The sequence below is a fragment of the Mixophyes fleayi genome, chromosome 2 (assembly GCF_038048845.1).
Source record: "Mixophyes fleayi isolate aMixFle1 chromosome 2, aMixFle1.hap1, whole genome shotgun sequence".
NCBI classification, from domain to species: domain Eukaryota; kingdom Metazoa; phylum Chordata; class Amphibia; order Anura; family Limnodynastidae; genus Mixophyes; species Mixophyes fleayi.
The window spans coordinates 340,839,383-340,864,843 of NC_134403.1; the positions used below are offsets into that span (position 1 = coordinate 340,839,383).

Below are 25,461 nucleotides of genomic sequence, written 5' to 3' on the forward strand. Positions count from 1 at the left end.
TGTGATAAATATAAAATATTTTATTTAAATCAATCTTCAAGGCAGTACACACTTCAAAATTACATGGCACAATTTTTTTGTTGCTAAAATGTGAAAAGTGAACATTTTTCCAGATTTTAAATATACACATCTAGCACTCTACAAGTATTCTTAGTAAAAATGTGAAAGCTGGTTAAGTCCTATTTGTTTAAGGCCAAATTTATACCAGAAAAAGGATGTCTTCTTGTGCAAGTTATCACCAGGCATCTGTGAAAATAATGAAATATATTATTAATGATATAACAGTTTTTAGTCCGATAATTCAAATGTAAACATCCAAGGTTGTTATTTATTCACCATCAGAGGTGTCAATAATTTATTTGTTGCAGGAAAAGCATATTTAAGAAGCTGAAATTGTGCAATGGGAAAGTTAGGCAAAATATATTTCATTGACAATTAAATTTGGCTCATAACTATGATTTTGCTTGTTACGACACTAGCATTAGAGTCACAAAAATTGTAAACAAGTAGAAGGCATGTGAGCAGGTTTGTCACAGCATCAAAAAGGTTGTTTCTGTACGCAATATTTTAAGTATTCCTATAAAGTGTTCTCCCGTGAAGTGCTCACTGCACACTGCAATGTGTCTGTTTGAATCCATATACTATATTTAACCATTATCCACATTAAAAATGACAATGAGCATACAATTAAGCCAGAAGGGGTATAATTATCTAAACAATATGAAACTTAAAAAATAGGCATCCTCCTCCAAAACTAATATGTATCTTTCTTTAAATATACACATGATCAATAAATCAACAAAAAAGTAAACTTCACCCTACATATAAAACAAAACTTTTCAAATTATTTTATTAGGAAAGTATTCAATATTTATGCCCCATGTTGACTCTTCATATACCATTAATGGGTTAACAATATACACCCACACGAGTCATTAAGGAACGCAAAGCATAAAAAGGAGTAACTTTGCACCTGGGCAAAACCATGTTGCATTGGAGGGGGAGGTAAATTTAAAACGAGGGGGGGGGGGGGGAACAGATTTATAGTTGGGGTAGGGCATGATCAACTTTAAATTTCAGTGTAAAAATAGAGCTATTAAGTATTTGTGTGCTACATGAAAAGAACAGCCATTTTTTTCCCTACGTGCAAAATAATAAACTAATTTGCACCCTTTGCATTGTAACATGGTTTGTCCTGGAGAACATCTACTCCGTTTTTGCCTTACTTTCCTTAATGACTCAGAGCCCCCAGTGAGCAGTAGAATGAAAAGATCAACAACACCATTCAAATATATTTCAACTATGCATTTATAGCATAGGATTGAACATAAAAACAAAAACAAAAAGAAAGGTAGATTATTTTAATAAAACCAACATAACCATAACAAAGAAAACAATTATGAGGTGTTAAATATACCCTTGCTCACCAAGTCACACAGATGAGAGTTATAGTGGATACCCCACCTGCCAGTGTCACATGCTAATGCACAGAGCTTCTAAACTGTCCCTTCACAATCAGAAGTCCAAAATAAGACTGCCGCTGATTTAGGCTGCACGCACTAGAGGAATAGTGGAAAACTTGCTTGCTTAAATCAAGTAAGCGTTAGTCTACATAAGCTAGTATTGGAATGTTACAGGGGGACCAAGTAGAATGGTTATACCTGAAGCCTTAAAGTACATTTAGGAATATTAACATAACATTTTCAACTTAGGGTTCTTCTTTAAGTTAGAATATATGTTAATCAGCCCCTAGTTCAAGGTTTCTCCTCAGTAGTTCTCAAGTACTGCCAATAGATCATGTTTAGCGGATTTCTTCAACTATACATATATTGAGGGGATATCCTTAACATGTTTCAATCAAATCAAAGGTGCTAAACGATATTTCAATTGATCTTTATTAAAGGAAATCTGTCACAAAGGAAATGGATTTATTAGACAAAATCATAAACATCTGATTTTGGTCAGTATTGACAGTGGGGCAGGTGGGAGCATCTACTTCACACACACTCTGAGCAGATCGGGCACCAGCAACTGCCTCATAAGAATTCTGAATACAAGTATCCTGTGTGTGCTGAATATAAGTTCTCAGATAAGTCATGCACTTGCCATATGCAATAATGACCAAAGGTCATGTGTTTTGCTGTATTTTTCCAGTTTCTTCTGTTACAGCCTCTACATCAATTTTATCCTGCACCTCCCAATATAAGGTAATTTAACGATTCCAAGATAGCAAAAAGTTGGGGCAGTTTGAGGGGCAGTTTGAGGGGCAGTTTGAGGGGCAGTTTGAGGGGCAGTTTGAGGGGCAGTTTGAGGGTCTTTCCCCCCCCCCCCCGTGTCTCTCTTGGCTGAGATATTCTACAGATATTAAGCTTTAGTGAAGCTGCATGCTCAAAGTATAGGTATTTAGGAAGGGGACTACTGAGAGCTGGGGAAAAAGAGAGGGTACTCTGTGACTGGCTGGTATTAGTTAATGAAAGTATTTATTAGGTCCACTTTAAGGACATTATTTGGGGCATTACTCATTTACGGTGCATACTTAAAATACTTACTTTCATCATCTGAGTCAAACCCAAAATTCAGCTGACACTTCTTTTGTGCAAGATGCTCTTCAAGTGCTTCTGAGCTGCAGTAATTCTTTAGGCACTTTCCGCATCTAAATGTGTCCACTGAAGTTTTAGAAACCATATGGTTCTCAGCAGTGTATCCTTGGTATTTCTTTCTGCGTTTTGGCATGCTAATGTACTGTTCAGCTAGGTAACTTGGTGGCAAAGGTCTACTATATGCAGTCTTTCCAACTGAGCCATAATCTGATGTGCAAGCGGTCAGATTTGGTTTGGATGGAGTCTGTGTATCTTCAGTAGCGGTGCCTATCAGCAGAACCTCTTGTGCAGTGACTAAGCCCAATGTATTGTTTGTATCAGTTGCTGTAGTTTGATCTACATTTCCTGTGGTATCATCTACATTTCCTGTAGTATCATCTACATTTCCTGTAGTATCATCTACATTTCCTGTAGTATCATCTACATTTCCTGTAGTATCATCTACATTTCCTGTAGTATCATCTACATTTCCTGAGGTTTCTACTACAGGCTGCTCCTGAACACTATATCCATTGACGATTTGTTCCTCAACAACAGTCGGTGGCATTTCTTGAACTGGATCTTGCCTAACGTTTACCTCTGAAACATTACAGCTACTGTCACCGTTATTTTTTATTTTCTCCATTTGTTTATAGGTCTTTGGTTCCGCTACATCCTTTCTGGACTTCCAGATGGGAACTGGCAAGTCTATAGCTTCCTCTTCCTGGACAGGTTTTACTTTTTTACTAGAAGGTGCAGACATGTCTTCTATTGTAATGTCCTCTTCTGGGACACTGGTAACAGGAACAGTCTCTATGGGCTCCATGTCCAGTAATGGAGTACCGATCTCCAAAGGATTTTGTTCATAGTGCAGAGCTTCATGCTCGTAAAGGGAAGATATTTGTTCAAAAACTTCAGGACAGTTCAAGAAACCACATGGAGCTTTGAAAGACTCGTGGCTTAGCTGATGTTCTGTGAGTTGAGTTGCTAGCTTGAATCTTTTATTGCAGTTTAGTTGCTGGCAAAAATAGACATTGGGATAGAAGTGCCTCTTTAAATGGTGAATAAAATGTCTACAATCCAAAAACTTTCTCTGGCAGAACCGACACTTGCCCTTATTCCATGCCATTAGGTGTTGCTGTACCTTTACATCACATGGGTGGGCATTCCGTGCATGCTTATTTAAAGCCCTTACCCTTTGGAAAACACGGTGACATCCCTGAGCAGGGCATGGGTGGCTAATCTGGCTATTTACAAGAGGGTCTTCTCTACTTAATAAAGAACCATTTAACTTAACACATTCAGTCAAATTTCTACTTGACGCATCTTTCACCTCTTCCATTTCGCCTATTGCAGCCGTATCATCTGAATTACTAACATCAGTCGAGAAAGAGGTCTGTGTAGCAGTTGAGTGATTTAAATTTGCTGCATTAAGTTCAACCATGTGATTTTCATCAGGAATTATAATGTCTGGTGCAGACTCCTGACACGGGATGTGAACAGCACTCAATATTTCATTTGTTGAACTACTAGAATTTCCATTTTCCAAAGACAAATATGAAGCTTCTGATGAATTAACATCATTTGTATCCAAAAGCAAGTGGAAAGGGTTGCTTTGTGAACCTGCAGGAGGACTTGGTATCGGATGCCTTTGCATTATCTTTAGGTGATGCTTTAAATGCCTAAGCATGTTGATTCTATTCCTGAATTTTCGGGCACATATAACACATGAAAAGCAGCCCCTCTCCTGATGAGTCTGTGCATGTCTAAATATGTGACCACCCAAAAATTCTCTATTACACAAAGTACAAAGATGCCTTGGAACATTGATATGTTCCATCTTATAGGGACTGAGCATTGTATGGTTCTTCTTAGCATTTGGAGAAACTCTAAGCCTGCTGCTGATTTCTTTATGCTTCAATACGCCATTCCGTAACTGCATCCCTGGAGCATCCAAAGGCAAACTTTGTTCCACAACATCTGGCATCTTTGGGTCTGGTAATACCACTGCAGGCTCATCACCAAGCAGAACATCCAAAGGCAAACTTTGCTCAACAACATCCGGCGCCTTCGAGTCTATTAACGCTACTGCAGCCTTCTCATCAAGCAGAGCCACACAGTTTGTCTGGATCATTTCGAAACTCCAAAATTCTGGATCAAACACTAAGCCCCTTTTTAAAATTGGAAGTAGTTCAAAGCGCACCCGATTTTCAACGCAGCTGGTAAACTCATTATAATCCTCATCAGAGTATTTGTACAAACGTTCAACGTCCTTATAAAATTCTATGGTTCGCTCCAAAAAGAAAACTGAAAGCGCACAGATTCTGCAGATCTCCAAGTCCGTGGGTAAAAGATAGGCTATAGTTTTATAAATTAAAGATTTTGTTTCAGGATTATCGTGAAGATCCAACTGTAATGCACAGCCGCATAACTCAACTGACAGTTGTACACCAACTTCTCCAATCTGGAGAGAGGAAAAATAAAAGTAGTACATGTTGAAAAACAAACTCTGCTGTACGGCACAAGGTAACTATACTGTAATGTTGTGCAACATATACAAAATAGGAAGCAACACATCTAATATTCTGGTAATTGGAAAACATACCACATTCACAAGCAGGTTTTGTATTTAAAATACTGAAAGAACAGAGAAAGCACTACTCTGCAACAGAAATTGAATGGAATGAATGCGGACTCTTGGTGGTATCCGAATAAACTGAAGGAAGGCTAGCACGGACATAACAAGCAATGACTTCTGAACAAACCATCTCACAAAGTACACTTGTTTGCTTAAACATAAAATATGCAAATGTATACGGTTTTCAAAATTAAGAGTTGAGCAGGAGAATTGAAATGTAACAGTAAGATGCAGTAAATAAACAAAGGCCTATACAGAACATGTGGTTAGAGCCTCGAAATGGAAAGAAGGAGGTAGACTTTTTCAATGCATAAAAAGATCTGCGCTCAGAGGGCAAATATTCGAATACATCCAATAAAAATATGATGTTCATTTCGGCAAGAAGCATAAAGGCATGGAGAAAAAGGAATTTGACAGCCAAGTTCTAATGATAAAAAAAATAAATTGTAAACAAAAATAATAAGAGACATGAAAACAACAGCGAGTTATTTCATGATCTATGTAATATCCACTAAAAATGAAAAACACGCACACAAAAAAAAAAGCATAATGAATAAATCCATAAATAAGTGTAGTTATTTGGCCAATGACACGTTTCTAGCATAAACTGTAAGTCGAGGCTTAAAAAAAAAAAAAGCCTCCATATCCTTTTTCTCTTAATGCGAACTAAAAGATATCATGATTGTGTTAGGAGGTCTAAAATGTATATTACTCTTCTAGCACCCAGTAGCTCAATGGCCGATTTTCAAAATGAACCCGAGTCTCCGGCACAAATACGAATCTCTGCTCTAGAGTTGTATTTGGAAGTGTATACTTACTGCAGCAACAGACTTGAATTCCTAATTCCAGGCATGAATGTGTGTATGTTAAAATAGCAACTGCATTCAAAGTGCAATATGTAAAAGGGTTTCAATATTAATAATGTATAATTAATTACAAATGTATACCTAGAGTAATTACTCCTGATTCCAGCTCCTGAAAAGTGACATTTCTGTGTTACAATTTTTCTGTTTTTACAAAACCAAACTTTTCTCCAAATCTGCTTAGAGCAACTCATTTACCAGTACACAAAACACACTTACTTCCTCTTGGATGATTTTCATGAAAGGAAATATGACTTTAACATTTACAGCAATCCTTAACATGTTGTAGCACTGCTCAACAAATGCTTGCTTCGAGGGGTTCACTTTCAGTTGTAGTTTACTCCAAATAAATATTAAATCCCTGCAAACAACATATAAACACGTACATTAGAACGTGTATGCTCAATATAACTGTTTCATACATTTCATAATGTAAATAAACACTGTACCTATATATTAGAAATCCAGATTGCAAATATATAATACTTTGTCTACTTTTAGAAGGGAGGGGATGGACAGATGGCTACATTATTCCTGTGACAGCACACACATTGCTATATTTCATCTAGGAATTTATACAACAACACCCTGAACTTGGTTTTTATAAAGCTCTTATAAAAGGTAGAACCAAGGTTTATTTTTTAACTTGCAATGCAGATCAGACGCCAATAGGTTCCCAGACTATCAGCTGGTATTGGGTTCAGTTTCCATGGATCTAAAGTGGTTTGGCAAGAAAAACCAGAAACACCGCCCCTCTACTAGGTGTTTCCACCATTGCATACAGAAGGGCCAAGTGGTTCTACATTATTATTATGATTAGGTGGCCAGGAACAGATCACAACATAAATCCCAAGCATTAACGGGGATAAAGGAAGGGAAAGAACACTTACAATATCAAATACCTCAACTATAATGTCATGGTACATAGAACTTTTATGCATACATTTGAGACCCACTACAAAGATGTTGTTACCCTGGATTGACTTGTTTTACTTCCACTGATCTTTTAACTGCCGTATTTTTTTTCTTTAATACAATTCTCTTGTAGACAAGCCGTTAAATAGTGGAAAATTGAGGAGTGAGATTTGTAAATTCTGTATTTGCCTGCAGAATTTGTCTGGAGTTTTTCGGTTATTGGTACTGTTATCTCTTTATTTTTTTTATTTTGTAAAAGCGCTGACACATTACGCAATGCTGTGCATGGAGGGGATCATGAAATGACACAAACAATTTACACAAAATGATATGAAATAGAATCTATCATGAGCGGGGAACACTATACAAAAAGGTAGCATAATAGCAATTGCATTTGTTGGTAGGCAAAGTGCCAATGGCTATTGTGAGACCACAAACTGTTATGATGCATCAAATTTTTCTAGGGCAAAATGTGCTACATTGTACAAAGAGATAGACCATTGAGGGAGGGGAAAAAAAAAAAAAAAAAAAAAGAGCACCCCCACACCTCAAACAAATTTGGGAATATGATGGAAAAGTGTCATTCAACTAAAATCATAATGCCACCAACAAATCACACGTTACTATAAGTTTTGACAATGTATTTTCTAAAAAGTTTGAAGCTATCTTTCGGTTTCCTTCAGCTCTATGTTGTTTATGATCAGTGTGTTGGTCTTCTCTGTATGTGTAGATTATCTAAAATGTAATAGAATTTAAAAAGATTTATACAATGAATATATATATAAATAAAAAAAAACAAAAAAAAACTAACAACACAATTCTCCCAAATTTCTTAAACAGGCAGTTATTATTTTTATTATCAGTTATTTATTTAGTGCCACTAATTCCGCAGCGCTGTACAGAGAACTCATTCACATCAGTCCCTGCCCTATTGGAGCTTACAGTCTAAATCCCCTAACATACACACACAGACAGACACACGGACTGGGGTCAATTTGATAGCAGCCCATTAACCTACCAGCACGGTTTTGGCATGTGGGAGGAAACCAGAGCACCCGGAGGAAACCCATGCAAACACTGGGAGAACATACAAACTCATGACCCTAGTGCTGTAAGGCAGAAGTGCTAACCACTTTGCCACCGTGCTGCCCATGCAGTGAATATGTTCGTTCATCTCCATTAGTCCCAGTTATTGAATTATGGTGTTATGGGTGTGAAAAATTAGACTTTTCTAGAACATGAGGCTTTGTCTCCAAGGCATGAGGCTGTTGATCCTATATAGTGACCTACTGGAGGAGAAGGAGCCACAGATGTTCGAGATGCTGACTCTGTTCCCATGAACTCTAACAATGACTGGTGTCACACAGGTGGTCCTCCTGATGCTGACTCCTCAGCATGTACGGGAGATCCTGAGCGTGCAGCAGGGCATCACTGAGCACTATATTATTTATTAACAAAATCAGTGGTAGTTGTGAAATGTTGCAGAATAAGGACAGAACAATTCTCAGAGTGGTCAATAGTTGTGTGTGCCAGTAGCAAAATATTATCAGTATAGCAATTCCCCCAATACCTGCGCCTTATCTTGTCTCTGGAACCACCTCTCACTCAGGCCCACAAGACGTCTCCCGTGCTGCTCCCCACTTATGGAATTCACTACCCCGCCTATATCACAGTTTCCCACAGCCTTCAAATCTACACACACTTTGTGAAAACCTATCTCTTCAGAGCTCACCTTATCCCCGATAATACTATTAACACTAATGCATCTCACAACTGTCCCAATCTCCACTCTGATCCCCACTTGTTCCTCTAGTTTCAGCTGTGCCCTCTTCCACTTAGAATGTAAGCTCTCTAGTGAGCAGGGTCCTTCATACCCTTTGTTTTTAGGTCTGCAGTGATGACCACAGACTTCCCTTTATAAGTTTGTGAAAGAGAATGATTCACACAGTGATCAACAGGTGTGTTAGCAAGGAAAACCACAAAACAAATAACCAATGTACTATTAATATTAACTGTTGTACACCAAATCAAGACTAAATAGTATGCATTCAAGGTACTGTAGTTATCACTTTATGCTGTGCCAGTCCTATCCCAACAACACCATCACAGAGCAGAAATAATGAACGGTCATCCCAACTCTATTAGCATAGACTATAATTTCTGAGAAATTTACATTTTACAAAAATTGTGCGGATGGCCAGGCAAAAGTGCAACTCGAAAAGTGTATCGTTAAAATTTTTTGTGCCTCCGTAAAAAGGCCCTTTATGCCACAAAACTTGCGCTAACATTTGCTCATCTCTAGTGGAAAACCTAATTTGTGTTGCTGGTGCTTCTTCTTTTTATTTATAAAGGGCTGACACATTATGTACAATGAGGGGATCCTGACACAAAGAAATAACATGCAATGACATGAAACAGGAGGTAACAATGGGCATGCCAAAATAAGCTTATAATCAGAAAGGTTTGGGGAAACCTTGACACAAAGTAGAAGATTAACAATTGTAGTCGATGTCAGGGAAAGTGTGTGTTATTGTTATGCACCAGCATTATAAGCCACCAATAATTAAACAATCACTGGTGACTGGTAGTTGTGTGCAGCTACCAGTGATGCGGCACAGTTGGAACCGGGAGGGCCAGCGGAAGGCAGAGACTCCAAACATGAACCAGTCACTATTATTAGCTGCCCTACAATCCAAGAGGTTCTTTCCAATCTTTCGTGGCTCCTCAGCCTTTGTTGTACCTTTTTATACCAGATCTTAATGTTGAACAGTTGTTAAAAGTAAAATTAAAAAAAGAAATGTAAACAGAAAAGTTGGACATATAATAATTAAGATATAGAGTGCAACAACACCTTATAATCAAGCAACTGATCACTACAGCTTATACACGACTCAAGCCATTTCTTGCCACCTTCTCAGATGTTATCAAATGGATGACCAGTGACATGTAGAAAGCTGTATTTGAAATTGAAGTGATCCATTTCTTTTTTATATTTATTTATTTTTTTACACTTACCAAGCACAATACATGTTTCCAGTTTGCAACTGTGTTATGAGAAAAGCTTCACTGAGTTGCAAAGCCAAAGCCGTTTTACCTTCTTTTTCAATATCGCAAATAATTTTCACTCCGTCACCGCAATCTATTCTGAGTACATGCTGCAAAAATGGAAAACACAGAATTAGCCAAAACTATATAAAAAAAAACAAAAAAAAGAAAAAAAGTTTCCGTTTAGGGATATTTGAAATATGCCAAAATAATTTTCTACTAATGGTACTAAAGTTGATGAGGCTGTAATGTTTGTCATCATAAAAGTAGAAGCAGATGGTCATTTCCAAGGCTAAGCTTATATTTTGTAACATATCAAAAAGGAATGAAGGAACGTAGTAGTCAGGACCCTCAAGGAACAAGTGTTGATGCAATCAACCCAAAACATTTATAAATATTAGCAGGTTCTGGATCAGGGAACTCAGAACTGACATTTGTCACTGGGCAGTCAGTCGTGACTACATCCCAAGTAGCTGCTTTAGGAGACTAGGTTGTCCAGTGAGCAGCAGCAAATCACTTTTGCATTTCCACATTCAAAGCACTTAGGGCCTGACTCACCAAGGAACGTATACAGTGATTGTGTGCGTACAATACACAAAATCACTCTGCGCATGCCCAGAACCGCCTCAGACCACACGATGCAGTCACTTTCAATTCATCTTCAAGCACAAAGGGCACTTACTACAGCCTACGATTTCAGGGAGGGAAATGGGCGTGGAAGGAACGTTTGGCCGCAGTCAATGTACAGTAAGGGTGTGCCAATCTCGAGCGCACGCAGCAGCGTCTGATCCAAGTTCTGGGCATCTGAAAAGTACTTGTTTTTTCGCCTGCTCCAGCTACAGGTCTAGTCTAAGTGCAGATTACTAGTGATGACGGCTGTATATGCACAGTAGACATTAATAACATTAGTAATAAATGTATTTCAAGGGGAAAAGCAAAAAAAAAACCTTATTTATTAATGTTTTATCATTATTATTATTAATAGGTGACATTAATTGAATTTTGTTTTTCTGTGCGTTCTTTTATGAGTTTATATCACACATCAGCACTGGACTTGTCCTGCAGTGTCTTGTCTAGTAGAGCAGAGCGGCCCTGTACCCGTAGTCATCACCACCCGTCTCTTCACATCCGTTCCATGTTGTGAATTCTAAGCAAGTATTATCGCACATTGCGCTCAGTACGAATTTCTTGATGAATCAGACCCTTAGAGAGTTTAAGAAATATCCTGGGCTAACAGCACCAATACTAGTTTCAGGGCATCCTTGGCCCATTCTATTACATTACTTGTGGGTAACAAAGGGGAGGACGGGGAAAACACATTCTATACTTAATCATGGAAATAAGTGGTAGCTGACAATTACGGTTGACAATTTTAGATCAACCATAACAGGCAATAAGCAAACTCATGGGGTTATGTATGCCACCTCTTTGTATACAATGTATCATATTTTCAGCTCCCCCATTGATGTAAAAAATATCCTTTGCCATTAGGCCATGCTCCAAGCTATTGCATTATGAGAGGATGATCAAATATTAGATTGACAAGTGCCCTCTGGGAGGAGATAAAGGCTTTTTGGGGGAAGAGAAACCAAAGCACTAGAAGACTTACTAGCATCATCATAGAAACTAGGTAAACTCCTACAAGAATTATTCATTTGTCGCTTAATGTTTACCTTACACAAACACAAAGGAAAAATGAAATAAAATATTGAGTTAAAGTCCCTTTAGTTTAAATGATAAAATGTTTGCATAACTCTAGCTGCTGCCCTGCCTGTTTATACAGTAAAGACACAAATGCACTCTATTAAGAAAAACTTAGTTATCATACCTCCGAGAGCAGCTTGTCTGTTAAGCGGGTCATATACAGACATGTAAAGTAAGCCTGATGGTAATACAGATTTTTACCGACTTCAGAGTGACTTAAACAAGTTGTTATTAGAGCCACGGCTTCTGAAATGCGTTCACAGGCAATGAGGTACCTCACTCGCAACTCGAAGAACAGCGGATTCTCAGACCTCAAATATTTATCCACTAGAACGAGAAAAACAAGCTTTAAATTAATTACCGTACTCAACTTGTTATTTTTTTTATTTCAAAGTTACATATATTCAATATAAAAAGACATTCAATGCAGATCATGGATTAAATATCTGTCACCAAAATGAAAACAAAAATATTATCAAATATGGTATCCATAGCTAGTGTGCAAATATTTTAACATATTCAGGGAAGTTGATGTTGTCTATATTAGAAAATAGGCACCAAATGAAGTATCCAACTTCAACAGGTTATTTTTCTTAATTTATTGAATTTCCAATGCTCACAGGCATAATTCCAGTTCCACCTGACGCCTAATGTTAGCTGCGGCACAAATTTTATGGTCTGAAGCAATAAACTGTGCTGCAATAAAGGTTTACTCAAAATTCACAAAAAGAGGGCAAACAAATTAAAACCACATATATACAAGATAATTTGGTGCTAATACACGCTATTCAGAACATTATTTGGTACAGTTGAGATAGAAAGTGATTAATGAGTTGAAATTGTCAAAGAACTGCATAAACATCTGATGCAGAGAGAGACAACTTTGATTAAGACTCAAAATACTACAAAGTCATTTGAAACACCAACACTACTAAATGACTCAAATATAGACTTTCTATAGATTTAGTTACCAAGCATGTGGTTAATATTTACTTTCAGGTTTCCCTTTGTTGTAATATTTATGCAAACTTGACAGCAGAACTAATTGCTGCAGTAAGCTGAAAGGTCTGAGTGTACGATGATACAAGATGCAGTTTTCATGTCATCAACATAGCAAAACGCGTGTTCTTGCAACAATTTCATCAATACAAATGTAATTTTTTATTGTATTTTCTATGGAGCTGGACAGGTCTTCTGCGTTGTCCAATTCTGAACATTTACACATGAAGCCATCATTGAGCCAACCTCCCAACGTAGTCTCTGTCATATTGTGTGATGTGAGTCATTGTGTAACAATCTTGACAAAAAAATGACAGTAACTAATGGTGTTGGTCTAATTTATCAATACAGAGTATTGTGTGTTGGATCAGTGAAGATGTCAAACTGTATTTGTATAGAAACAAAATTGAGGCTTTTTGTGGGACCTCAAAAATGAAAACACTTACCAATATCTTGAGGTTCTGATTTTCCCTTGAGTATAGCTTGTAATACTAGATGCTCCCAAGGGCCTCCATCCTTAATAACACAAGTAACCAACCTTAGGTCTGTGTTGTCATATTGGATTAAGAGGTCATGACATTCCTGAAAAATTATATTATGGTCAATGATTGCTGTCATTTTAATAATCTACTGCAAATGTAAATATTCTTTAACACAATACGTGCATAATGTATTTAGATTTCATGATTGGTTCATTTTTCTGGTGTTAACTAGTTTCTTGTTAGTTCTTTCATAGACACGTATAGTTTCATAATATTCTTATTGCGGTGTGTTTGAGTGGACAAGTGGCATTGAAAACAAGGTGGTCAGTGAAAGATCCTTCCTGATAACATTTTATTGCGGGTTAAGGCCCAAAGGGCTGATCATTTTGATGTAAACACAGATGTAAAGGGATTTAGACATTTAGTATATGAACTCTTCTCGTGACAGTATTATCTAAATTGGTTGTATGTTGAAAATAAGAAGAAAACGATTACCTGAACCGCACCAAGAATGTCTTTTAAAGGAGCTTCATAAAATTCATCTTTTCCAAAAAACAGCAACAACTCAAAAAGACTCCTGAAACAAAACAGACATACATTATAAAATAGAATAATGCAGATGTGAGCAAGGATGTCCATGTGTTGTGAAGTTCTTATGTTTAACATAATAGTGAGCAACAGCATTCAAATAACTGGATATCAAACATTCACTACACATCTAATTAATAAATTGCACCAGATATAATAATCTCATTAAAATCAGACATAGCATTACATGAGATTTGTATTATGTATACAATATTATTAGATTAACATTTCTTGTTTCTTGCAGAATATACATTCTAAACAATTAAAAATGTAGGCTCTTCAATAACAAATGAACCCCTAGCTAATTTAGTTCAGCTAGAACTGGAGATACTAGGCGCTTGGATGTGGAAACAGCACACCAGACGTGCCTAAAAGCAACAGTGGATATCAAGTGCTTTACTGACAATGGAGCTTATGCCAGGCAGAGACACTAAATAAAACATGTGATGTGCAGAATTTCTACTGAAAGCAGGCACTGAACTGCAGGATTGCTGGAGGACTAAACATTCAGTTGTTAAGGGCAGAAGGTGTGAAGACAATGTGCCACCTGATTAGACAGGAGCAGCAGTCATCCAATCAGATGACATCTTCACTTTCTCATTCCATTCTCTACAGATCTAAATTTCCTACCCAGTTCTCTTTATAGTTCTCGCTCCAAACTTGCATTGGAAGAGGCAAGAGGGTGGGGGGATGATGTGCACCAAAGTAGAAAGCCCATTAAACTAGATATTTATTTAAGCTGGACTATTTCACATCGTATTATTACAACAACATTTTGCTAGATGAACAAGCACCAACATCATCCTAGTGGAGAGGTCTCCTCCTCAAGTGCATAAGCTGTGTAAAAGTTGATTACACAGAAGAAAAATAAGTGATGGAGAAGAGACAATCATTAAACAGTCCCTGTTCTTTACCATTAAAATGAACTTACTACATAGCTCACCTATTCCATATTCATAACAGTAGAAGTACATCAACAAGCCAGTCAAAAATCATGTATACTTTTACAAGAGCATCAATTAAATAATAGTAGCCCACAACTTCTTCCATCATAGCACTATACAGGAAATTGCAAGAACATTCATGCAACAATCCCGAGCACGTGTCTCAGCGCTTAGCACTGACAGCTGAAGCGTATTATTTATCTTTAAGCAGCATGACCTAGCTTAATTTCTTAGGATTACAAGGGATGACAAAAGGAAAAACAATACAAAAACAACTTTCTCACAAATGACTCTAATATGTTAAATGTAAAAGTGTACTTACAAAGCTAGTCTACTCAAAACATACTGTACGTGCTCACTTTCAGCTTGAAAAGACACACTTGCAGATGTAAAGCAACACAGAGCGGTCTGTAGTACTTGAAGCTGGGGCAATGGGACTTGCCACCTCGCAGTATACTCTTCAACAACCTGGCGGAGACACGAGGAACATAGATGTAAGTAAATAGCTGAAGCAGTAAGCTCATTAAAACACATCTACATAGTCAGACTAATATCACATCAGGAGAACGGCAGGCATAATCAGGCAGCTGGAGTTCCACAAATCTTAAAAGAGCTGTTAAAATATGTTTCTCATATAAATCAAAGCCAAGGAAATATAATCTTTATTAATAAGTAATTTCCACAGTGCATTATTTTTTATAAATATTGTCTACAGTGCACAGTACATTAGTTCGAAACGTGTCAATTGTGGGGTGCCTCCGTGGGGGAATATGGTGTTGAATTCTATTCCTGATTGAATACAGTCAATTCCTGAGGACGGATTCACTTATTGATTACCGAGCGCGATATTACACAGACCATATCTTCTACCTGTTATAGGAAAATTGCATCTGCATTAGGACAAGTCAACGAAAGTGCCCATGTGAGGAACTTTAGTTTTTTTTTGTTGCCGACTCTTCATGGAGGGACAGGAGTTCCTCAGTCAATTATTTGTTCCACTTATACAGGACTATTATTCATTTCGGTGTCCAGAGGTGCATCCACTAAGGGTTGATTATGATTTTTCAGATGGCAAGTACTTGACCTATATTTAATATCAACCATTGGGGTACATTAGAGAACAAATAGGGCCGGACATTCAACTGCAAAATAGGCGATTCAATATACAAGCATACGGTGCGCTAAGTGATCCACCATCCAATTAGTGTAATTGCTTCATCAGGAGTCTATGTTTATCCTGCCATATTTATTTAACGCTAGCCTTTTCTGTTTGATGTTATAAGGTGATTGCAGCTCCTTATTGTTCTTTGTGATTTTCGTTTACTACTATTTTGGAGGAAGTTGGCACCTCCTTCTATAAGGAGCTAACTTTCACCGATTTATTTTGAGCAGATTAGCACCTAGGAATATTTATTAACATAATTGTAAATAACCATTTTGCAAATATAGGGGCTCAATCAAACCTATCCACTTTTATGCTAAGTACACACTATTATCTGTAATGTGATTCATATGCATTGACAAGTGCATTTATTAAATACGTGTCTGAGACAAAACAGGAACTTCCCTTATTCAAGCAAAACGCATATGTAAATCTTAAATGTCTTATTTTAACGCCAGTGTTTACATAGTTTTAATGTGCTTTTCAGCCACTAAGATCTGAAAAGTGCATTAATAATAGGTTGATCATTTATGGTGTCTTATGGTCTTGTTCCTACCACTACATTCAAAATGTAAAAACTGTATTAAAAATTTGAAAACGCAGCGCAAACCTATTTCTCCCGCATTAAGATGCGCTACAATAGAATAGATTATATTGGTATAAGCAATCTCTAAGAAAACACATCACTAAAGCAAGCATTTCAGCACATCTGTGTGAATGAGAACTAAAACTATCATTAGAGACATGTTTAACTTTCACGTATTTCAAAAATCCCAAATCGATGAGGAAGAAAAATATATATATATATATATATATATATATATATATATATATATATATATATATATATATATATATATATATAATGTGCTATAACAGTTCATTCCAAAAGGTTTAACAGCGATTGACTGCTTATTTAGTAGTAGTAGTAGTAAAAGTTTCCAACTTGTTTGTTTTTTTCCTTCTAATTATTTTGCCATCAGATAAATATTGCACACATTATAATTTATTTTGCTGCCTTTAGATTACATGTTTTATCAAACATCAGTTTAAAACTAGACTATAATCTAGGGGCAATGTAAATCTACCCAGCCGTATTTACCCCAAATGTAGTCGCAACTGCCTGCCAGAAGATCTGTTGTAGTGAACAGGAAATGACAGGAATATTTTCACATGCACTTGATACCCATTTCTAGCAAACCATTACATAGGCTAGACCAGAATTTACAAATCATCAATTGAAAGATAAAAATAAATTTATTTTTCTAAATGTGGGTAGCCTTCCATTTAAGCAACAACTTACCACCCTGTCCTCTAATTCCCACTATACCACTGGAGACATATATACTGGAGACCCCCTTTCCATTTAAAAAAATTGACTTAGATTCAAGATGGCCGATTTCAAGATGGCGCCCACGTTTGGTACATACCGTAAAAGATAGACCACGTCACCCATACCTTACTGGAGTATTCAGGTTTCCCAATTCCTGTATAGTTTTTGAAATAAAAGGGTGTACTGCGACTTTTGACTCACCCTGTATAACAGATCTTAAAAACTGGGAATAATTTATTTTTGCACCTCCGGAGTACAGTGCAGGTGACATCAGCAAAGTAAATACTTTAGAGCAAATCAGTAATTGGCAACCCGAAATACAGCAAGCGCCTCCAAAAAGGGTCGCACATTTTCCAACAACAGCCCAAAGTAAGTTCAGCAACCCCACGTCACACATCCCGAAATGCACCCACCAGATCTAAAATTTCATCCTGCCTCTTGCTCCAAAATAGCTTTACATGCCCTCAGACCCCCCTTCTCACAAAATGCCCACACATGCCTTCTGATCCCACATGTCGTTCAAACGCTCTATGTACCACTCAGACCTCCCCACATACCACCCATATTAGCCCTCAAGCTCACGCCTCCAGCACATTGGCCCTTTACAAAGCCAGCAGAGGAAGAAGAGAGAGCACATGGTGCAATTTCTCCTCCTCTGATTGGTTGTACTGCGTCACCTCCCTGCAATGTGCAGAGGAGGTCACATGACATGAAAACCAGTTGTTCACATTCAGTCTTATACTCTGCTTTAGAACAAAGTGGAGATTGAGAGCTGGAGGTGAAGGCCCAGCCTGTTGCACACCACTGGTGTATATACTATTTATTTCAAAACAAATTGAAATATCTAGAAAATATAAATGTTAATGGGAACATTACTTGGCAGACAGAACTATATGTGCAGTTACTAAAAACTTATGGGGGAAAATTATACTTTATAAATAACAGCGATTTTCTGGAACTGTAAAGTGTAAATGTTGGATGTGGGAAGCACAGTAGTTAACAATATATATATATATATATATATATATATATATATATATATATATATATATATATATATATATAGATAGAGAGGTCAAAGAGCGCCTCTGCTCATTCTAAAGGAAACATGGAATAATACCGAACACGCAAATTGCAGACTTAATCGAGACATACATCTCTTGCTGAAAAACAGGTTGGCACAGCATGCTTGGATTTGTTGTTCAACAACTTGTCATCAGTTTGCCTTATTCAGATTAAGGTGTAGCTTGGTTCAGTCATATAGTAGTTTGTGCTTAGAACTTTTGGACTGACCAGCCATCCAGACAGTGTCTGTGTTTGAGTAGTATTCCAAAAAGATAAAATGTGTGCATGTATAAGCTTATCACATTTTAATGTCACAAATCCACTAGCCTACACTAATGTCTATTGTCAACCTAACAAACTGTGCAGACTCATCAGGGAACTGAGTTCTAAATTTGACTACTCCTTAAAAGGTTACTCTATCATTACATTTTCCTTGATGTCATTCATGTTTAAAGGGGGTAGTTAATTGTTAAACAAGAAAAGGTAGAATTTTCATTTACGAAAGCACTTTAATATTTAGACATTTAAGCTAAACTGACCCTAAATTGTTGTATTACCTCAAAACATTCAGGAATCCTAACCCTTAACCATCTGTATAATGTAGAAAAGAGGAACGATTGACTGGGACTGCCAGAAAATTCAGTCAGTCACACAATCTGCCAGTTGCACCATGTGATCCGGATCCTTGGCCTGAGCAATCAGATCTGCCATGTACAGGCAAAGCTTTTTCTTTTGGGAGTTAAAAAACAAAAGTAAAAATGCATAAGTTATTAGAGTGCACTGAACATTTCCCTAATGTATTTACCTGCATAGGGCTACTAAGTGCAATGCATATGCACAGCAAAAGGCACAAATGCTAGTAAACACATTAGTGAGTTTATTGACATTAGAAACATGGTTTCTATTGCCGGACAGGTTTACATTCATTGTACAAGCATTAAACGCATGTTATTAATGCCAGCGGGTGCAAATCCAAAGTCTGAAAACACTACTTCATGTCGGCTAGTGTAACACTAAGAGACCACTAACCCAAGCTAGTTGATATGAAATGATGTCTGGCGACGTATACATACGTTTCAGAAACTTCATAGATCTAAAAGATAAATCTGTAATCATGGAAATATCCTTTTCTTATGAACACCAGATTTTTTAATAATGCTATTTAAAAACACCACAGGAAGCTGCTTTGAGCCCACAACAAAAAAAGAACAGAGTTCAGTAATTACCTATTGGTGATCTAATGGGGTTTCTTACAAGGGTACAGCTTATTTGATATGACACGGATATTTTTAAATGTATATTTGTTAGTATTGAAATTATTGGAACAACTTACATTTAGATTGAGTGTTTTTAACAAAGAAAATAAATGGATATAAAAACATACATAAAGACAGATCAATAATACACTTAGAAATCATGATCCATACATCTCTACATGATAGTATTTGTTATAACATTGTCATTGTGGCTTTCATACTAATTCTGCCTTGTATAATGAGAATAAAGTGGAATATAGGGATTACCCAAGGAATATCTAATCCACAAATGCAAACACAAGAACGGAGGGTCACAGTGTTATTATACAATCCAACTTCAAATTGTTATACTGCTCAATTACACAGGACACAGCATTCAACAGCCTTATAAAACAAAAAATTAATTCAAGGGCAAAGTCAGGAGTTAATTCCACAGTAAACAGACAACACAACAATAAAATGCAGAACTACTATACAAATAAATGATCTATGCATCGTATAATAAAGCCACATCGTGGAATAACATAGCAATATGTAACATATTTAGAAACAGATAATGAAAAACAAAAACTAAACACTCAAAATGGGCTATAGATTGTTCTTGTAGGAAACAAGTGAACATATTTTCTTGCTTTGACAGTCAGTTAGATATGCTCTTTCATTGATTATGTAGGTAGAAAATTGATTTTCAAACCAACGTAGGCCACTGCTATATATCCTCTTACATCTCATGAGCATATCAATGATAGTTTACTGTACATATTCAACACTATGGGACACACACTACCCCTCTGAACTTGAAAAATGTGCAGAAAAGGAGAATTACCGGTAGATAAACACCGTGCTAAACAATTACTTGGTTTCACTATGATATAGGTGGCTAGCAAGGACTTTCATGTTGAATAAAACATAGCTATAGACATAAGTTATTTAAAATGAATGACAGGTAATGCATGTAGTCTGCTAATTTTATTATAAGCCAGTCACTGTGGCTCTGTTTTTTTCACTACCTGTTTATGACATCTCTCCCAGGATTATTTAAAAAGTATTATAATAGTTGTCAGCTTATTAATAACAAACAGAATAGGGATGGCAAGTTTATATGGTAGTATTGTTAATAAAAGAGAAGTTTTTATGAACATATAAAATAAACTGTATGCTATAGCACACAAAAGATAGAGCCTAAGTTTGAATATTACATGGCACATCCAGAAAAACTAATCTCTTATTCAGACATTTAATGTATCACCATGAAGTCAGCCCACTGATAAAAAGAATTGCTTGCAATTAATAAAATCATGCATTACAAACTCCTCTGCAGTTGAATGAGCTAAATAAACACTTGCCAGTAACAAACCATGTAGTTACCCACACAATCTGTTCCTGAGCAGTCACAGTAGGAGAGGAATAAGGGGAATGTGATGATTCACATATAGAAAACAAAGATCTCTGTCAAGAAAGTATTGGGAGATGATGCCCAATCTGCAGGGAATACTCCAAAACAAATAAGTACATACATTTTTATGGACTACTACACTACCGGCGCTCAACCAGCAGCCCTCCTTTCCCTGACCTGCAGCCTCCCCCAAATGCAGGCTTTATGGGGTGAGACGGTGTGGATCTGTAATAATGTTGATTAAGCAACACTAGCCTACCATGACTTGTAGTGACTAACCACTGCTGCCTTCTAATAAGGTGCTGGCCAAATAGAAGCCAGTGGTGCAACCATCACGGCACATGACCAGAGAATAAGCGCTGTCAAGGCAATACTACTAGTACTTTTGATTTGTTATTACTATAATGGCACAATACTTGGCCCACCCAACACTACACTAAACTTAGTAACATCATAACATCGCATGTTAACTCCATTGTTTTAATATGATAAATGCAGAATTTGTGTAGAGGACATGAAATAAAGAGGTTTGTATGATTTGGGAGAAAAAACAGCCATAGCAAAGTGTAAAAGCATCAATTTATTATTAGCAAGATATGTATTTTTACAATAGTTTCATTTTCCAGACATTGTCAAAGGCTACTTGACAGAATTTGGGTATGGAGACAATTGAAAGGGGGTCCAAGCAGATTATGCCAGATCACAAACATTGAAGGACTGCAAAATGTATCTAAAAACTGATGCGCAATATGTAGACGCTATATAAGTAATGGTTATATTTAGCAGGGTGGGTGTGTCATTAAAGATATGTCATAAAGCAGTCAATGTGCCACTCAGGATTCTGCAGCCAGTATGTGACACACACAGGTCAAATGGCCATTTTAATAGTCAGTGTAGGGCAGACCCAGGTGAGGGGCAGGGTCAATAGTCAGTGCAGGACACACCCAGGTGAGGGGCAGGGTCAATAGTCAGTATAGGGCACATTCAGGTGAAAGTCTGTGTAGGGCACACACAGGAGAGGGCGGGGTTAATAGACAGTTTAGGGCACACTCAGGTGAGTGGCGGAGTAATAGTCAGTGTACGGCACACTCAGGTAAGGGCAGGGCTAGAAGTCAGTGTGAGGCACACTCAGGAGAGGGCAGGGTTAGAAGTCAGTGTGGGGCACACTCAGGTGAGGGGCTGGGTTAGAAGTCAGTGTAGAGTACACTCAGGTAAGGGCAGGGCTAGAAGTCAGTGTAGGGCACACTCAGGAGAGGGCAGGGTTAGAAGTCAGTGTAGGGCACACTCAGGAGAGGGCAGGGTTAGAAGTCCGTGTAGGGCACACTCAGGAGAGGGCAGGGTTAGAAGTCCGTGTAGGGCACACTCAGGAGAGGGCAGGGTTAGAAGTCCGTGTAGGGCACACTCAGGAGAGGGCAGGGTTAGAAGTCAGTGTAGGGCACACTCAGGAGAGGGCAGGGTTAGAAGTCAGTGTAGGGCACACTCAGGAGAGGGCAGGGTTAGAAGTCAGTGTAGGGCACACTCAGGTAAGGGGCAGGGTTAGAAGTCAGTGCAGGACACACCCAGCTGAGGGGCAGGGTCAATAGTCAGTGCAGGACACACCCAGCTGAGGGGCAGGGTCAATAGTCAGTATAGGGCACACCCAGCTGAGGGGCAGGGTCAATAGTCAGTATAGGGCACATTTAGGTGAAAGTCTGTGTAGGGCACACACAGGAGAGGGCAGGGTTAATAGACAGTTTAGGGTACACTCAGGTGAGTGGTGGTGTAATAGTCAGTGTAGGGCACACTCAGGTGAGTGGTGGTGTAATAGTCAGTGTAGGGCACACTCAGGTGAGTGGTGGTGTAATAGTCAGTGTAGGGCACACTCAGGTGAGTGGTGGTGTAATAGTCAGTGTAGGGCACACTCAGGTGAGTGGTGGTGTAATAGTCAGTGTAGGGCACACTCAGGTGAGTGGTGGTGTAATAGTCAGTGTAGGGCACACTCAGGTGAGTGGCGGTGTAATAGTCAGTGTAGGGCACACTCAGGTGAGTGGCGGTGTAATAGTCAGTGTAGGGCACACTCAGGTGAGTGGCGGTGTAATAGTCAGTGTAGGGCACACTCAGGTGAGTGGCGGTGTAATAGTCAGTGTAGGGCACACTCAGGTGAGTGGCGGTGTAATAGTCAGTGTAGGGCACACTCAGGTGAGTGGCGGTGTAATAGTCAGTGTAGGGCACACTCAGGTGAGTGGCGGTGTAATAGTCAGTGTAGGGCACACTCAGGTGAGTGGCAGTGTAATAGTCAGTGTAGGGCACACTCAGGTGAGTGGCGGTGTAATAGTCAGTGTAGGGCACACTCAGGTGAGTGGCGGTGTAATAGTCAGTGTAGGGCACACTCAGGTAAGGGCCGGGTTAGAAGTCAGTGTAGGGCACACTCAGGTAAGGGCCGGGTTAGAAGTCAGTGTAGGGCACACTCAGGTAAGGGCCGGGTTAGAAGTCAGTGTAGGGCACACTCAGGTAAGGGCCGGGTTAGAAGTCAGTGTAGGGCACACTCAGGTAAGGGCCGGGTTAGAAGTCAGTGTAGGGCACACTCAGGTAAGGGCCGGGTTAGAAGTCAGTGTAGGGCACACTCTGGTAAGGGCCGGGTTAGAAGTCAGTGTAGGGCACACTCAGGTAAGGGCCGGGTTAGAAGTCAGTGTAGGGCACACTCAGGTAAGGGCCGGGTTAGAAGTCAGTGTAGGGCACACTCAGGTAAGGGCCGGGTTAGAAGTCAGTGTAGGGCACACTCAGGTAAGGGCCGGGTTAGAAGTCAGTGTAGGGCACACTCAGGTAAGGGCCGGGTTAGAAGTCAGTGTAGGGCACACTCAGGTAAGGGCCGGGTTAGAAGTCAGTGTAGGGCACACTCAGGTAAGGGCCGGGTTAGAAGTCAGTGTAGGGCACACTCAGGTAAGGGCCGGGTTAGAAGTCAGTGTAGGGCACACTCTGGTAAGGGCCGGGTTAGAAGTCAGTGTAGGGCACACTCAGGTAAGGGCCGGGTTAGAAGTCAGTGTAGGGCACACTCAGGTAAGGGCCGGGTTAGAAGTCAGTGTAGGGCACACTCAGGTAAGGGCCGGGTTAGAAGTCAGTGTAGGGCACACTCAGGTAAGGGCCGGGTTAGAAGTCAGTGTAGGGCACACTCAGGTAAGGGCCGGGTTAGAAGTCAGTGTAGGGCACACTCAGGTGAGGGCAAATAAAGGGACAGTTTTACAGGGCCAGAGAAGGGCAGTTGGAAGCCTCGGGCCACAGACTGTTTAACTGTCTCCAACATACATCTGCCTGTGCCCCTATCACATCTTACCTCACAGAAGCGGCGGCAGTATTCTTGGTTGCTCAGCACTCCCACATCCAACCCCTTCAGTTCATCCTCGGCTACAGCTTCCAGCTCTTCCACCAGCCTCTCCGACTCCTGATCACTCTCGTCTTCCGCCATGCTGCTGTCCCCGACCTGCGCGTACTGCTACCGCCGGGTAACCACCCCCTCCTCTTCCTGCTCCGCCCACGCCAGCACGCCATTGCTCGAGGCAGACGTCAATCAACTGAAAGGGGCGGAGTCGGTGGCGCAGGAGAAACCATGCTCATCGCTGATTGGATGTTTTCTATATCCGTCAACACCTTGTCTCTGGAAGAAATGACGTTTCAATCCGGACATACGTGATTGGCTGAACTCTCGGTTGTCATTAACAGCTTTTAGAATGTCCTGTCATAAAGTGTTAGTGGGCGGGGCAGTGGCTGCTTCATTAATGTGCAGCGATTGTTTACACTGTGTGCTGGCTCCGTATCAGCGTTGTCTGCCTGGAGTGTTACTATGTTATTAGAGCTAGAGCTGTGTGTGACAGGGAGCTATAATTAACGTGGAACAGGCTCCCTGTCGGGTGAGATGTCCCACCTGTAGGTTTATTTTGTGTTGTGTTTTTATTTTCTACCTATCTAATACGATTTCCCTTGCGTATGAGGTCATGCTTTGGCAACTGTTGTTACCAGCCCTGCACATTTATCAACATTCAGTAATTTAATTGTAAGGGGGTAAAAAAAAAAAAAAATTTCTTTTTTTAATGATGATAATAATAGTTACATGACACCTTCCTGATATTAGTGTAGAGATTTCTACATGCAGACAGCATTGGAATTATTTGTGCTGCATTTTTACAAATGGTTCCATGCAGTTATGCACCAGCACTATTTTCATTCAGCGAGGTTCACTTACCAAAGGGCATATTTCCTGTTTTATGATGTTGCATGCCTGCCGCACCCAGTTTTCCAGGAATCTGTGGGGGTGGCAAAGTTTGCAGTGGACGATGTGAGCAGTTGGGTAGATAATTGGTGTTTCTTGTTGAGCCTATGCGCAACAAGGGACATGAGCATACCTCTCACCTGTCCTGATTTAGGCAGGACAATCCCTATTTGTGGGGTTTGTTCCATTGCCCTGATCGGGTAGCTTTGTCTTGATTGGGCCAAAATGTTGGGCTTGTAAATCCATTCA

At 39.1% G+C, this 25,461-nt stretch overlaps 1 protein-coding gene across 1 annotated transcript; it reads right to left on the reverse strand.

Moving 5' to 3' along the window:
* Window positions 1-24,451, reverse strand: ZNF654 (zinc finger protein 654). The gene is made up of 9 exons (XM_075197060.1): window positions 24,280-24,451; window positions 15,080-15,225; window positions 13,721-13,802; window positions 13,190-13,325; window positions 11,869-12,071; window positions 10,011-10,150; window positions 6,300-6,441; window positions 2,550-5,043; window positions 1-246 (listed from the first exon to the last, which is right to left on the reverse strand). The coding sequence occupies exons 1-9, from the start codon at window positions 24,409-24,411 to the stop codon at window positions 236-238; spliced, it is 3,486 nt and encodes a 1,161-aa protein (XP_075053161.1). The 5' UTR covers window positions 24,412-24,451; the 3' UTR covers window positions 1-235.
* Window positions 24,452-25,461: the final 1,010 nt, after the last annotated feature.

Bases quoted from the DNA above. Each gene is read 5' to 3' on its own strand.
- ZNF654 (XM_075197060.1), bottom strand. From the start codon at position 24,411: ATGGCGGAAGACGAGAGTGATCAGGAGTCGGAGAGGCTGGTGGAAGAG. The intron at 15,226-24,279 runs GTAAGATGTGAT...TGTCTCCGCCAG, and splicing joins ACTGCCGCCGCTTCTGTGAG to GTTGTTGAAGAGTATACTGC. The intron at 13,326-13,720 runs GTAATCGTTTTC...ATAATTTTTCAG, and splicing joins ACATTCTTGGTGCGGTTCAG to GAATGTCATGACCTCTTAAT.